Source organism: Hibiscus syriacus, unplaced genomic scaffold (assembly GCF_006381635.1).
Source record: "Hibiscus syriacus cultivar Baekdansim isolate YM2019G1 unplaced genomic scaffold, ASM638163v2 tig00004111_pilon, whole genome shotgun sequence".
In the NCBI taxonomy this organism is placed as follows: domain Eukaryota; kingdom Viridiplantae; phylum Streptophyta; class Magnoliopsida; order Malvales; family Malvaceae; genus Hibiscus; species Hibiscus syriacus.
In genome coordinates, this window is record NW_024062000.1 from 126983 (window position 1) to 144172 (window position 17190).

Here is a 17190-nt window from a genome sequence, read left to right on the forward strand (position 1 = left end):
TTGCTTTTATCCAAATCCCATGCATAGTCAGAATCTACATATCCATTGATTAATAAGTTTGATCCACCGTAACATAATGCAACATTTGAGGTCCCTTTGATGTATCTCAGGATCCTCTTTACTGTATTACAATGCTCTATGCCTGGATTCGCCATGTACCGACTAACCACTCCCACTGCTTGTGCAATGTCTGGTCTTGTGCATATCATAGCGAACATTAAACTTCCCACTACTGATGCATACGGTACTCGAGACATCTCCATCCTCTCTTCTTCACTGCTAGGAATCATACTGGAGGATAACTTTAAGTTAATAGGAAGAGGGGTAGAAATTGGCTTACAATCTTGCATGTTGAATCGTGACAAGATCTTCTTCAAGTAATTCTTTTGTGAAAGCCAAATCTTCCTATTACTTCTGTCTCGGTGAATTTGCATCCCTAGAATCTTGTTTGCTGATCCCAAGTCTTTCATTTCAAATTCCCTAGCCAGTTGTGCCTTCAATTCTTCAATATGATCTTTGTTGGGTCCTGCAACCAACATGTCATCTACATACAACAACAATATAACAAAATCGTTATCACCAGACCTCTTGAAATAAGCACAAGGGTCTGCGTTAAGTCTGTTGTATCCAAGGCACATAATGAAGGAATCAAATCTCTTATACCAACACCTCGGCGCATGCTTTAGACCGTACAGAGATTTGTTCAACCTGCAAACCAAGTTCTTCTTTTCTTCTCTTCAAAACCTTCAGGCTGGAGCATATAAATCTCTTCTTCAAGATTTCCATGAAGAAAAGCTGTTTGAACATCTAGCTGCTCTAGATGTAAATTCAATGTAGCACACATTGTCAAAACTACACGAACTGTTGTTAGTCGAACCACAGGAGAAAATATTTCATTGAAATCAATACCTTCTTTTGAGCATATCCTTTGACCACCAGTCTTGCACGATACCTCTCAACTTGATCGTCACCATTTCGCTTAATTTTGAAGACCCATTTGTTACCAATTGGCTTCCTTCCTTGTGGTAGTGGCACAAGGTCCCATGTATTATTTTTATGAAGGACTTCAATTTCTTCTTGCATCGCCATCATCCACAATGAAGCATCTGAGTTGTTTATTGCCTCCTGGTATGTTGATGGCTCATCGTCCTCTGTTAAAAGGCAGTATGCAATATTACCTTCTATAACATTATCTGAGTGTCAATTGGGATGTCTTCTCACACGATCTGATTGATAAGTTGTTGGAGTTTCTGAACTCTCTGGTTCTTGTTCATCATGTGCTGGTTCTGCTTCAGAATAATCTCCTTGTTCAACCTCCTTTTCCGCATGTATCTGTGTAGTCTCTGACTTTTCAGCGCTATCATCATCTTCTTTTCTTTGTAGTTTATCTTCTACAAAGATAACATCCCTGCTGATGATCACTTTGCGGGCAGTGGGATCCCACAAGCGATACCCCTTTACACCATCAGCATACCCCAAGAATTTGCATTTCCTGGATTTTGGATCCAACTTTGAAATTTCTTGGGCATTGTACATCACGTACACAATACTTCCAATACATGGAGGTTTGAATAATCAACTGGTTTACCAGTCCACATCTCCATTGGTGTCTTCAGCTCTATTGCAGTTGATGGAGCTCGATTCACCAAATAACAGGCGGTATTGACTGCTTCTGCCCAGAATGATTTTTCTAGGCCTGCGTCCCTCAACATTGCTCTTGTTCTTTCTAACAATATTCTGTTCATCCGCTCTGCCTCCATTTTGTTGAGGAGTGTTCGCTACTGTGAACTGTCTTTTGATGCATTTTTCTTGCAAAAGTCATCAAATTCTTCGCTTGTGTATTCTCCTCCATTATCTGTTCTGAAACACTTGATCTTATTTCCAGAATCAAGTTCCACCCGCGCTTTGAAGTTTTTGAAAGTTGAAAACACGTCTGACTTCTTCTTAATAGGGTACACCTAACATCTCCTGGAGTAGTCATCAATAAATGAGACAAAGTATTTTGCTCCGCCTAGGGATGTAACTGGTGCTTGCCATACGTCAGAGTGAACCAATTCTAGAACACTTTTGTCTCTAGAATTTGATGTGTTGAATTTCAACCGGTGCTGCTTACTTGTTATGCAATGCTCACACAAAGTAAGTGATACATTCGTTAAGCCTGGAAGTAGCTTTTGCTCCACAAGGACTTTCATTCCTTGTTCTGACATGTGTCCAAGTTTCTGATGCCATAGCATTGCAGAATCTGAACTACATGAGGCAACAGAGGCTTCTGCTTCTAGCAAAGTCTCTCCCTTCAGCATGTACAAGTTTGCTGCTATCTTTTCGCCTTTCAGCACCACAAGCGCTCCACGGAACACCTTCATGATTCATTTCCGTGTTTCAATCTTGCTAGCATTATTATCCAACAATCCGTAGGATAATAAATTTTTCTTCAGGCCTTTCACGTGCCGCACATCTCGAACAACTTTAATTGTTCCATCATACATCTTCAATTTGATGGTTCCCACACCAATGATCTCTAAGGCATGATCATTGCAACTATACACAGATCCTCCTGAGACAGGTTCATAATGATGGAACCATTCTCTTCTTGAGGTCATGTGATATGTTGCTCCCGAATCAATGAGCCATATATATGCAAATCGTTTTCTACCTTCCACGGTGGTTGACGCTTCACAGCATAGAGCATCTCCATCATCTGAAGTGTTTACGGTATTGCCTTGTGGATTGGAGTTTTTATTTAGACTCCAACAATCCTTCTTCAAATGACCCTTCTTTCTACAGTTGTAACACTTTAAATTCTTCTTGCTCCTCGACTTCGATCTACCATGTTTGTGACTGCTGCTTTGGCCACGTTCTGTTGATCTCCCTCTCATCGTTGTCATCGTTGTCAACGCTTCTGCTTGTTGTAGATTTACTTGTCTGTTTTCCTTGTTCTTGCGCCGATTTTCTTCTTGTAGAACAGCAGCTGCAACATCATCAAAGATTAGACTAGTGACATTACTGTTTGTCAAGTTGATGATGAGTTGATCATACGAATCCGGTAGACTTTGAAGTAGAAGTTCAGCACGTTCTTTTCTCTTATTTTACAACTTAAGGATGTAAGCTGAGAAAATAAAGTATTCAGTGTATTTAAGTGCTCCGTCACTGAAGTAGATTCTGGCATACGGAGAGTGTACAATTTTCTCTTAAGGAAAATTTTATTGTACATCGATGTGGCCTCGTACAATTTGGTGAGATGGTCCCATATCTCCTTAGCTGTCTTCTTCTCCTCGATGCTTGACAATACTTTATCTGCTAATGCTAGATGAAAGTTTGCCATAGCATTCCCGTCCATTTCGATCCATTTGTTGTCATCTGTGAAATCCACCGGCCTTTCACTGATAGCTGCTAGACAACCGTCTTTCCTCAGGATGGCCTTCATCTTCAATTTCCACAATGATAAATTTCTCCCATTGAATTTTTCAATATCAAATTTCATTGCCATAGCTTCTTTTACGGATAGCTCCCACTATTTCACTATCGTGAATAGTTCTCTGGAACCTTCAAAGAATGGGTAATAACTTCTTATTTTCTTATGTTGGAGGATCCACCTTTTGGTGGCAACCACAAAGACAATAAGCAGATATTACACACTCTAATCTAGCTCTGATACCAATTGTTGCGGAAGACGGCTATCGGATAAAGTAAATCGCAACTGATAATTTGAGAAAATAAAAATGAAGATAAAAAGAGACACAAAATTTACGTGAAAACCCCCTAAATAATATAGGGTAAAAACCACAGGCAACAGTAGAAGAATTTCACTATGAGAAAATAGGAATTACAACCTCTCTCGATCTACCAAGGAAAAAACAATGATAATTCTCTCTTGATAAAAAAGAGAAAACAACTCTCAAGAAACTCTCTAAATTCTCTAGTATTGGAAGAAAGCTAGAATGCTTTGGGATGGTTTTGAAGCTAAATGAGTTAGGGTATTTATAGTTGAAACTTAAGAACTAATTTGCAAATACCCTAAATTACAATGACTAAATTTGGTAATTTACCCTTTACCAAAATTCAACAAAATCATCTACTTTTTGACAATTTCTATTAGGTGGATTTTACTTTCAATTTTCGGTGCCTACCCTTTGAATTTTCAACAGACTATCTCTTTTATAAAACACACCTCGCCCTGAATTATAATTTTAAAAAGATGACCCTATAATTGAGTTGATATAAAATCTATCCGGGTTCGAATAATTTTATCACCTTCAGAGTAAAGAGAGTTGATATTAATAAGAAAGGTTAAAACATATTTCAAGTTGTTGTACTCTTTATATAACTAAATTGTAGTCATGTTTAAAAATAATTTGTTAACACTATTAATATTTTACTAAACTCATCGATGTGATGTTCTGAATTAAGAAACCAACTTGATAGCTACGTAACAAAAGAATAACGTTTTTTAAAATACCAGTTCTAGATTCGTCTACATTGCAGACAACATTAAGAATTTCAAAACCATGTAGCGAGACAAAAAGAATATGTGTTTATGATGAAGGCGGGCGGAGCCATCATAACAACAGCACTCACGTATTACCCCAAACACTGTCCTACTTTGACTTTGACAATTTCAATTTGGAAATTAAATAAATATTTCCATTAATATAACTTTTAAATTATCTCATTCCGGGACTGAATATCCACAAATCTCAACCATTGATATTTTATGCCAAGATCCTTTTTGATTCAGTGTGGAGAGTATCTCATGTATGAATCATCTCGTTTAAACAACTTTACAAAAAGTTATACAAGTATTCGTGTTGGGGGAGTATACTTGCACATAACTCTCAATAATTGGTATGGTGTGTCCAAGTTATTTTATTGGATGTGAAAAGAGTCATTTAGACAATTCACTTGTTTAAATAATACTACATAAAGTCATAAAAGTTAAATTAATTTCGTGATGAAATTCCAACCTATGTAATGAATCATATCATATTTTTATTAGACAGCTCGATACGACTTGATTAAGCGAGATTATAGGTTCAAAAGTCAAAGATTAGTCATTTTAGTTGTTTTCTCATTCTTAATTCAAGTTCAACATAGTTTATGATAATAATTCTTATAAAAATTTGTGACACAAATTTCGTTAGATTCAATCTAAAAAATTTGCGATGCAATTCACTTGATAAAAAACAAATTGAAAGAAAAACAAGGATATATAGTAGATGTAGTGACCCTCGTGGTATAATTTAATTAAACTATGATTTATATGTACTTACAACTATATATGTATAGTTAAGATTTTAATGTTTGATGCAATTTTGTGAAATTCCCTTATATTTATCATCGATATTTTTTATGAACATTTTTCATATTTAAGATTTTTTGATCTCGTATCTTTTGTTTCTTTTTTGACAAATGGTTTCTTTGTTATAATTGCATATGCATTATATTATTCAAACCCATTTTTTCATAAAAAGTGTGCTTGACAAAAGATAAATCCAAAAACGTCACTATAAATAAATGGGCTTCCTTCATCTGCTTAAAACACAACATTTTCATTAACCCCAAAAAAAACTTTCAAGAGCTAGCCAAGAGACAAGATGGTTGCCAAAGTCTACATTGTGTAAGAATTCTAATCCTGCGTCTTTGGGTTTACTCTGGTTTGAATCCAAACTGGAATATGGATCTGTTGCTATGTTTCTGGTCTTGCTCTGTTTTTTTTTTCTTGCATTTTTCTCTTCTGCTTTTAGCCTTTAAATCATCAAGTTTCATTCTTGTTTATTCCCCTGATGAATCATCAGATTTGGGTTCTGGGGATTGTTTGTTTAGCTATTGAGTTGTTTAAATTTGTTTGCATTAATGATTTAGTTTATACTTTCTCTTCTCAGTTAAATGGCTATTTTTGCAGTTACTATTCCTTGTATGGACATGTTGAGAAGCTTGCCCAAGAGATTAAGAAAGGAGCTGACTCCGTTGAGGGAGTAGAAGCCAAAATTTGGCAGGTTTGATTATCTCCCCTATATCTTAAAGCGTTTAATTCATTTCGGATTCGGATCATTCGAAATTCGAGTCATTTTCGTAATTAAATCTTATATAATATTGGCAATTGGGCACAATGACAGGTACGGGAGACACTACCAGAGGAAGTTCTCGGAAAAATGCATGCACCACCAAAGACCGATGCTCCCATCATTACCCCGGAAGACCTCGCCGAGGCCGATGGTGTGCTTTTCGGCTTTCCGACTAGATTCGGTATGATGCCTGCCCAGTTCAAGGCCTTTCTGGACTCAACCGGTGGTCTATGGAGAACACAAGCCCTTGCCGGCAAACCAGCCGGGCTTTTCTACAGCACCAGCGCCCAAGGAAGTGGACAAGAGACTACTGCGTGAGTAAATTTGCACCATTTTTTTACTGTTTGAAAAGCATCAAATTTAGTAACTTTTGAATCATTTCTAATTGGGAACATGTTCTTTTGGGCAGCCTAACTGCAATCACGCAACTTGTTCACCATGGTATGGTTTTTGTGCCCATTGGATATACCTTTGGTGCTGGTATGTTTGAGATGGAGCAAGTGAAGGGTGGAAGCCCTTACGGTGCCGGAACTTTGGCCGGGGATGGCTCGAGACAGCCAACTGAGCTCGAGCTAGCACAGGCTTTCCACCAGGGGAAGTATTTTGCCGCCTTTGCAAAGAAGCTCAAGGGATCAGCTTGATGATCAACTTGTTCACACGTATTTGTTTTATCATTTTCATTTTGCTTGTTTGAGATCTGGATCTCCATAGAATAAATTATATGCTTGGTTGGGGATGGATTTGTTATCACACACCTACATTGTTTCTTCAAGAGTAAATCAGTGGATTTGTTATCTCGATCGTTATACGTAAATTTTTACAACATATCAAAAAAATTTAAGCTTCGAGTTGAAATTTTGACTATTAACACCGAAAGGTTGCAATAAATAATCTTACTTAATAATTTATACAATAACAATTATAAAAGGGTTGCAACAACATCAAAGACGTAATAAATATTCCTAACTCACTTAGTTATACGAGGAACTACAAACTTATGCTTTCAACTAAAAATTAATACAAAAAATATAATCGTGTCAAAATTAACTTCGAATCTCAACAAGTTTTACATTAACACCAATACCGAAAGTGAAAGATAAAACAACAAAATCTCAATATCGAGGAAAAATAAATTTTTAACTTAAGAACATATTCTCTAACTACACGAAATACCTTAAGAATATTAATCAACAACAAATGTAAACCAGTGTAAGCAATGTTGAAGCATTTATGTAGAAAATAACTTAGTCTTTTCACAGGGATAAAATGGTCATAAGTATCAATTTTATTCACAACTGTATAATCATGAACGATGTAACACACTACGATACCAATCACTAATGATGTCTTTATTTTTCGTTATCTATATCATTAGCCTCATTAAAATTTTAGAAGGTCTAACTTCTTTTTTATGTCTATTCCAATAGTATAACACTATGATAAAATAATTTTATCTTTAATGTTATTGATCTTCGTGGTGAATTGAACTCTTTTCTTCTTTATTTTTTTTCCTACTTTTCAAATTTGTTACGACCATAGATTTTCATGTTCTTAATTCTTTGTTCAACCTAAAATTCTTTTTTAGCCTTTGAACCAACAATTGTTCCACTTAAAATTATTGAATCATGAAAAACATTAAATTAAATATTTTTTTAATATCTTTTCATCATAACAAAAGAGCCTTTAAAATTCTCATTACTCCACCTTCGTTGGAGTACTTGTAAACTTTTGAATCAATAGTATTAAACGAAATCAAATTCTTTTACAAATTAAAAACTGCGTCTCAAAATCCTAAATATTTAAATAATTTTATCAAACATCTTAATCTTGATGATGTTGATATTAAACATTCTTATATGATGTAGATTTGCGGTTTCATGGGGCTTCACTATTCAATGTTGTTGGTGAGAATCTTTGGCGTTTGATTTGAGAGAAAATTATGTTCTTCGTATTTGTAAAAGTTTAGATGTTTGATTTGGTGGGATGGGTGGTTGTGGGGTGGTACTGGTTAGGCAACCGGGCTTTCATACGACGGTTTCAATTCATCGGAGAGGCCACCGTAAGCTGGCGAATCAAGCAATGACAGTGAACGGCAGTTAAGGGACCAAATTAGACATGAAATTACTGTTGAAGGATCTAGTTGGTGTTTTAGCGGCCCTCAAGTCAAAGGCCATTGGTACCAATTCTAGATTGCAGACAAAGAGACAATTTCAAACAAAAGCTCACCATGTGAAAACCTTATCTTAGCAGCCAAAAAAGAATAAATATATGTATGTAGAACATGAGCAACCGGCTGGAACCATCATGGCAACGGCACTCACGTATTAGGGAAAAGAACACTGACCCTGTCATACCCATTAATAGTTTGATAATTTTTAAATTTCTCCATAAAGATGACCATGACTTGGTAACATCTTCATATCTTATATTTTACAAAGGGTTAGCTATGACTTTTAAAACGACCCATCTCCAGATTTAATAATTAAAATTCTCATGAATCTTTTCTACATAAAGAGTTATAGGCGATCCATACATTTTAGAAAATAATATAAAAATCACATAATTTTATTTTAATTTTGGTTACAAATAAGTTTAGGACAAGGGTGATTCTCCCGGTCCAAGGCCAAAATATACTTAATACCCAATTGGGATTTACATAAGAATTTACAGATTACCTACTAAGAATGACGATAGTAAGATTCGAACTTATACCAACCCTAGATGAGACAAAGTTTTAATTTCGGTCATTATGAGATTCAACCTCATATTTTAAAACATATACAATACTGTTTTGGACAACTAGATACTACTCGTGTCAGATTATGAGTTTAAAAGTCAAAAGATTAGTATTTTAGTCATTTTCCCATTCTTCATTCAAGTTCAACAAATTTAAAATTCCAACCAACTGACTATGATTTCTAGAACCAAACATTATATATATATATATATATATAAGTTTAATAATATTAATTGTGATCCTAATTTGATTGAAAAAGATAGTTGTGAGAATAATTTAATAAAAAATAAATTAAAAGAAAAATATGATTTGTGATAGATGTGACGGTTCTTACGGTACAATTTAATTAATTAAATTGTATGTATTCGTGCAAATTATATAATTGGAGTTCTAGAATTTGATAAACCTTTATCATCGATATAATCAAATTACTCTTCTTTATATATGATATTTTTTGTTTAAATTATTTTTATATGAATCGATCATTTCTAATCGTATTTCTTTATCCGTAACAACTCTAAAATCTATACATTAAATCTAAATATGATGCGTCAACTCTAATAAAATAGTTATTATGCCCACATACAATGGATCTGACATCTTGTTTATAAAATAGCAGAAGATTCCTTGTTATTTACATAAAATAATGTTCATATTTGTATTTATATCTTTATGATTTATAATATTATTTAAACCAATTTCCCCTGAATTTCTCTAAAAAGAGGGCTTGACAAAAGAAAATACCAAAATATCTTTTCGTAGAACGTCACTATAAATACAGGGGCTTCCTTCCCTTGTTCTCTACACATCTGCTTAAATCACCATTCCCATTAACCCAAAGAAAACAGAGCTATCCAAGAGACAAGATGGTTGCCAAAGTCTACATTGTGTAAGAATTCAAGCCTTGTTTTTTGATCTGCTTTGAATCCAAAACGGAATCTGTATCTGTTGCTTTGTTTCTGCTCATGCTCTGTTTCTTCTTCTTCTTGCATTTAGCTATCAAACTCATCAAGTTTCGTTCTTGTTTCTTGTTCCCTAATGAATCATCTGATTTGGGTTCTGGGATTTATTTGTTTAGTTATTGACTTCTTTAATTTGTTTGCATTGATGGTTTAGTTTATACTTTCTCTTCTCTGTTATATGGAAAACTGTTGCATTGTCAACCAAAAGTTTACTGACTGGCTATTTTTGCAGTTACTATTCCTTGTATGGACATGTTGAGAAGCTTGCCCAAGAGATTAAGAAAGGAGCTGATTCCGTTGAGGGAGTAGAAGCCAAACTTTGGCAGGTTCGATTATCTTCGGTTAATTCTAGATTTAAATCATTTTGAAATCGAGTCATTTTAATATTTGTTGGAAATTTTACAGTGGCAAGTATAATGTGGGCTATCTTTTATAAATGTTGAACCTAATATTGGCAATTGGGCACTATGACAGGTACGGGAGACACTACCAGAGGAAGTTCTCGGAAAAATGCATGCACCACCAAAGACCGATGCCCCCATCATCACACCTGACGAGCTTGCCGAGGCCGATGGTGTGCTTTTCGGCTTTCCGACTAGATTCGGTATGATGCCTGCTCAGTTCAAAGCCTTCTTGGACTCAACTGGTGGTCTATGGAGAACACAAGCCCTTGCCGGCAAACCAGCCGGGCTTTTCTACAGCACCAGCGCCCAAGGAAGTGGACAAGAGACTACTGCGTGAGTAAATTTACACCATTTTGGCTATTTGAAAAGTATCAAAATTAGCTACTTTTGAATCATTTCTAAACGGGAACATTTTTTTTTGGACAGCTTAACTGCAATCACTCAACTTGTTCACCATGGTATGGTTTTTGTGCCCATTGGTTATACATTTGGTGCCGGTATGTTCGAGATGGAGCAAGTGAAGGGTGGAAGCCCTTACGGTGCCGGAACTTTGGCCGGGGATGGTTCGAGACAGCCGACTGAGCTCGAGCTAGCACAGGCTTTCCATCAGGGGAAGTATTTTGCTGGCTTTGCAAAGAAGCTCAAGGGATCAGCTTAATGATATTTCCCTCATCAAATTACTATATTTTCGGCTTTATAAACATGTTTTTTTTTGTTTGTTTTACCATTTTCATTTACTTGTTTGAGAGTTCGGTCTCAATAGAATAAATAAATTATATGCTTGATTGGCGATGGATTTGTAATCACAAACCTATATTGTTTCTTTAAGAGTAAATCAGTGGATTTATTTTCTCGATTGTTATACGCAAAATTTTAGAAACTATTATAATTTTTCAAACTTTTTCAAGTTCGGAGCTCAAGTTTTTACTATCAACATTGTTATATCAATGGAAATTACAAGAGGTTTGCGATAACATCTAAGGCTTAATAAATAATTATAATTCACATTATCTATTTATATGAGTAATTATAAATTTCTACTTTCAATTTAAAATCAATATAAGAAATATAATCATGTTAAAAATGAATTTCAAATATCAAACTCTAACAAATTCCACATTAGCATGAATATTGAAGGTGAAAGATAAGATGATAAAATCTCAATCTTGACGAAAAATAAATTTTCTAGTTTGAGAACATATTCTCTACTTGTTTCATAAAATACCTCAAGGTTATTAATTAACAAAGAATGTCAATAAGTTCCAAGCAATCTTCATGCTTGATTGTACAAAGTAACTTAGTATTTACATCGATAAAATTATCATAAATATTAATATTTCTCACAATTGTATCACCATGAACAATATCACACTATAATATAATATCGATTATCGATGATATTTTTATCTTTATTTTTAGTTACCCATATCATTAGTCTCATTGAATTTTGCAACTTCTCTTCCATGCTCATCCCCTACATTATAACACTGAGGAACAAATCTATCATTGGTGTTATTGATTATTATGCTGAACTGGACTCTCTTCTTCTTCTCAAATCCTCTGTTTGTAGAACTGAACTCTCTTCCACATTTTAAATCTGTTACGCCCATTGATTTTCAGTTTGGTAATAGTGTGTTCAACATGAAATCCTTTTTTAGTTTCTAACAAAGAACATAAACCAATAGTTATATCGTCTAAAACTGAATCATGTATAAAATAAAATTTGCCAGTTTTTCTTGCTATTTCATCATAGCAAGAGAGTCTTTAAAATTCTCGTAGCTCTACCTTCATCGGAGTACTTGTACGCTTTTGAATCAAGAGTATTAAATGAAATTAGATTCTTTCTCTTGCTCAAGATCGACTGTTTTTGGAACATGAGGGGTTTAATTTCCCCCTCCAAATAGGCGACCGCGTTGAGTAGGATGCGATGGCTAAATGTATATGTCTTATGTCTTCTCGAGACAAGGGTGAAGGAGTGTATGGCTCCAGATATCGTTAGTACTCAGTTTATTGCGTGGTGTTTTTCTTCTAACTACTCATGCATTGGAAATGGAGGAATCTGGGTGTTGTGGAAAGATCATATTCATTTCGATGATTGTCATGTCATGGATCAAGTGGTCTCTTGGTAGGGCAGTTTTCAGGGTAGCAAGTTTGTTCTCATGGGTGTTTGTAGCAGCAATGATGAGTGGTTAAGTGATCTCTTTGGCGTGACCTTTGGAAAATTGGTGATTCCATTGACTCCTCACCTTAGATTGTTGGGAATTTCAACGTTTTGGTTTCTGCATCAGAAAGCTCGGGGTATATTGGTGAGAATCAGGTTAGTGGTGTACGGCACAATCACAAGGATCATGGTGGAACGACTAGCTATATTTTCCTAGTATGGTCTCTCCTAGTCAAACGACTTTTGTAAAGGGGAGAAGTATAGTGGATAACACGCTTTTAGTGCAGGAGATGGTTGTTGATTATGCTCGAAAGTCTTTATCTCCTCGATGTTCCCTCAAGATGGATTTCGATAGCCTTAGTTGGGATTTTATATTGGTTGTTTTGGATGCTATGGGGCTGCTTGCGAAATTTAGGAGATGGATCAAGCTTTGTTTGACTACACCCAGGTTCTCAATTTCATTTAATGGTAGTCTCGTGGGTTATTTTCGGGGTGCTAGGGGAGTTAGACAAGGGGATCTCCTTTCCATATATCTATTCATACTAGTTATGAATGTTCTCTCTCAAATGTTGGATTTGACGGCTCATAGTGGTGTGTTTAGTTTTCACCCGAAATGTATGTGAATTGGCTTAACGTACTTATGCTTCGCGAATGATTTGCTTATCTTTTCCGAGGGCAGCTTTGACTCTATTGTTGGGATCCAATGTGTTCTTGATTGATTCTATGTGATTTCTGCTCATTGTATTGCGAGAAGTATTCTTGATTGAGTATCGTTTTGGTAGATACTCTCCTTTGCTGTAGCAGCTTGCTACTTTTCCTTTGGATATATATACACAAATTATCCACACACAAAAAAGAAATTAGATTCTTTTACAAACGTGGAATATATCTCGTAATTCTAAATATTTAAAAAATTCTATCAAATATCTTAATCTTAATTGTCCTAATATCAACATCTTTACATAAAATATTATTCTCCATAAATACAACACTTGTAGAGCTTTGTTATTTAATGTTGTTGGTGTAAAAACTAAATTGAATATATTGGAATTTGATTTGAGAAAAAGAATGTTGGTTTTCGTATTTCTATAGGTTTAGAGGTTTGATTTGGTGAGATGGGTGTTAGTACGGTGGTTGTGGGGTGGTACGGATTTGGTCATCGGGCTTTAATACGACGGTTTCAATTCGTCGGAAGGACCATCGGGAGCAGGCGAATCGAGTAATGACTGTGAGCGGTAAATTAGACATGAAACGATTGTTGAAGTACTTAATTAGCAGCCCTCAAGTCAAAGGCCATTGGTACCAATTCTAGATTGCAGACAAAACTAAGGCACACCATGTGAGATCCTCTCGCTCATACGTTATAAATTTAGCAGCCAAAAAAGAACACACAAAATAATATCTATATGTATGTTCGTATAACATGAGCAGCCGGCCGGAACCATCATGACCCTGTAATAACCACGAATAATAGTTTGACTGATCATTTTAAATTGGAAATTTCTCCGTAAAGATGACCATGACTTAGTAACATCTTCACATTCTACATTTTACGAAGGGTGAGCTATGACTTTTAAATGATCCCATCTCCAGATTTAATAATTAAAATTTTCAATAATCGATCATAATTTTTATCACATACAAATAATGTCCTATGAATAATTAAACTTCATTCGAGATAAGATTTAAATTTATATCCTAAAACATAAACATATACAATACTATTTGGACAACTACACACAACTCAGATCTAGTTTGGTTATGGGAGTAAAAGTCAAAAGATTAGTGTTTTAGCCATTTTCTCATTATTTATTCAAGTTTAACAAGTTGAAATTTCAAGCAACTGTCTATTATTTCTAGAATCAAATATATATTTATATATTATATATAAGTTTAATGATATTGATTGTGATCTGAATTTTACTAAGGTTCTTTGGTTCGTGTGCATCAACTCTAATTAGGGATGGACTGAAAGGGGGCGGGTGAGGGCAGTTATCCCTTGAAAATTTAAAATTACCATATTTTAGATTATTTCTATATTTTTCTATTGAAAATATGTTTCCGTCTCCTGAAATTTTATAAGTTCATCATCATCTAAAATTTTAAATGTTTATCCTTATATGAAATTTTACGTTTGTCTAAAAATTCTTAACTGTTTTCTCTCCCTTCTTCGATAGCTGGTCTATCGTTATTGAGAAACCTTAGGTAGTTTTGAGCCTTTCTTATGGTTCTTTCAATTTTTTAGTTGGGTGTGGCTTTTATGGCCTTGGTTGATTGGAGGAAGTTGTTTTATGGTATGGAAGAGCAATCTTTGGATCCCCCCAAAATCTAGCGAGGGCTCTGTCACTATAAGCCCTCCTTAGGGTGTGTTTGAGGAAGGGGTATCTGAATGGCGTTATTCACTGGTGGGACATTTTATTAGCTCAACTCCAAATTTTGGTGCTATGTAGAAGATTGTGGAGATGTTGTGGAGGAAATCTTCGATGGTGAATGTAAGCCTTGTTAGTTCCAAACTTTATGTGTTCTCTATTGGTAATGTTACTGCTAGGGATTGGGTTCTTGAAAACAGGCCATGGCATATCCAACATAAGCCACCGGTCTTGTAGAAATGGGAGCCTAATCTTTCTAGGTTGGATTTTGACTTGGTAAGGATTCCAATTTGGGGTTTATTTGGAGTTATATTAGAAAAAAGGTTTCAGCTATATTGACAATGCTTTAGGAAATCCTTTGTATATGGATTCTATAACTGCATCCGATGAGCTATTGGAGTTCGCTAAAATCTGTGTGGAGGTGAAGGTTGGTGTTCGTGTTCCCTGATCAATTTATGTAAAGATGTGGGATGGTACTTTGGTTTCGGTTAAGGTTGTTATACCTTGGTTTCCTCTATGTTACTCTAAATGCAAGTATTTTGGTCACTCAGACAAAACTTGTGTGAAAAGAGACAAGTGGGATAGAATGAGTGACGCCTAAGAAGGTGCAGTCTATGAAATCTGCTAGTGTTGATCATGAGGGAGATGGTTCTTCAAAGGAGCTGGTTCCTTGTTTGGGTAATCAGGGGTGGATGAAGGAGGTTTTGCCTATTTTAGGGGTTTCTGGTGATATGGGTAAGGTGATCAGTGATGGTTGCTCTAGGGAGGATGTTAGTGGCATTGGTGCTGTTGTTGGTGCATTTACACCACTTGATGCTCAATCCCATAGGAAAACGGGAAAGGGAAAAAATTGATAAGGGATGAGATGGTTTTGTAGGGTCTTCAAACAAGTTTGAAGTGCTTTTAAGATTGTGTTCAGGTGAGAAAGCCTAGATTGGCTTGCAATGAGTGGCTAACATTCTACAAGAAATGAAATCTAAGAAGAAATATCATTTGGAGAATATTAGAAAGTTTGGCTTGGATGCTGGTGGTTCTGGTGGAGGTATGGTTTATGCTGTTTCACCATGTCTATAGTGTTTTGGAATGTTAGGGAGGTATGAAGGAAAGGCTTGGATTTATCTGTGATTTTTCTGAGAATCAATCCATTTTTATCCAGAGCAGGTTGGGGGGAAAGGATGGGTTATTACTGTAGTGTATGGCTACAATGATGGTTTGAGAAGAAAGGCTCTTTGGCAGCAACTTCATGGGATTGAGTCTTTGGTTGGAAATCGGGCTTGGTTGGTAAGGGGTTAATGTTAGTGACAGGGTCACTGAAAGTTCAAACTGGGAGGTGATTGGTTCTGGTAGTACTTATGATATGAAAGATTTGCTTAACTGTATGGGTGATTTAGGGCTTTGGATCATTAATTGTATGGGTGATTTAAGGCTTTTGGATCACTCTTTCTCGAGACCTCTTTTCACCTGGTCGAACAAGCAGGATGTTTCTTTTCTTGCTCGAAAACTAAATAGGGTCTTGGTGAATGTTGATTGGTATACTATGTTTCATAACTCTCAGGTGTAGTTTTTGGCACCTAGAGTCTCTGATCATTACTTAACAGTTGTTTGGATTGATAGGGAGAGCGTGGATTCTAAGCCTAAGCTCTTTAAAATCTTTAACTTCTGGGCTCTCCATCCAGAGTTTAAAGATATGGTTGAGAGATCTTGGACTGAGCCTACCCATGGGGATCTTAAGGTTATGTTTTTTTTTCAAATTAAAAAGGCTGAAGCCTTAGCTTCGAGAGCTTAACAAGAAGTATTTTGCTGACATTTCTACGAGGGTTACTGGGAAAAGAGATCAATTTGAGAAACAACAGATTATTGGCTTGTCTGCTCCTAATTTGGGAGATGTTGCATTTGAGAATCAATTGTATTTGGAGCTAGTTGAATTGGAGAAAGCTGGGGAACTTTTTTACAAACAAAAGGCTAAGGTAGATTGGCTGCAAGAGGGATAAATGCACTAAATTCTTCCATTCTAAGGTTGTTATGAAGAGGAAGAAAAATACCATTAGTGTCTTGCAGGATGAGAGTGGTAATAAGTTGGACACTTTTGATGGCATGTCAACTAAAATGGTTAAGTTTTTTACCAATCAGATTGGTGTTGTTGATGGTAATGTCAAGGGATGCAATGTGGAGGTTTTAAGGGAGTTGCTTAATTTATCCCTTTCCTCTAAGGCTAGTAATGGCCTGATGCAGGAAGTCTCTAATGAGGAAATCAAGGCTGCCATTTCTGGACAGGGAAGGGACAAAACTTCGGGACCAGATGATTATACTGCTAGTTTTTTCAAACCTGCTTGGGAAATTGTTGGTGTTGATTTCATTGATGCAGTAAGGCATTTATTCTATTCTTCAACTCTTTTGCTTGCTTTTAATGCCACTGCTATTATGCTTGTGCCTAAGGTGCCAAATCCTTTATTGGCTAAAGACTTCAGGCTTATTTCCTGTTGTTTTGTTGTTTA

General features: G+C 35.7%; 2 protein-coding genes across 2 annotated transcripts; both read left to right on the forward strand.

Moving 5' to 3' along the window:
* The first annotated feature begins 5591 nt into the window (after window positions 1–5591).
* On the forward strand, window positions 5592–6814 carry LOC120190958 (probable NAD(P)H dehydrogenase (quinone) FQR1-like 1). The gene is made up of 4 exons (XM_039193966.1): window positions 5592–5614; window positions 5900–5993; window positions 6114–6376; window positions 6472–6814. The coding sequence occupies exons 1-4, from the start codon at window positions 5592–5594 to the stop codon at window positions 6701–6703; spliced, it is 612 nt and encodes a 203-aa protein (XP_039049897.1). The 3' UTR covers window positions 6704–6814.
* Window positions 6815–9665: 2851 nt separating this feature from the next.
* Window positions 9666–10892, forward strand: LOC120190950 (probable NAD(P)H dehydrogenase (quinone) FQR1-like 1). The gene is made up of 4 exons (XM_039193961.1): window positions 9666–9688; window positions 9994–10087; window positions 10236–10498; window positions 10592–10892. The coding sequence occupies exons 1-4, from the start codon at window positions 9666–9668 to the stop codon at window positions 10821–10823; spliced, it is 612 nt and encodes a 203-aa protein (XP_039049892.1). The 3' UTR covers window positions 10824–10892.
* Window positions 10893–17190: the final 6298 nt, after the last annotated feature.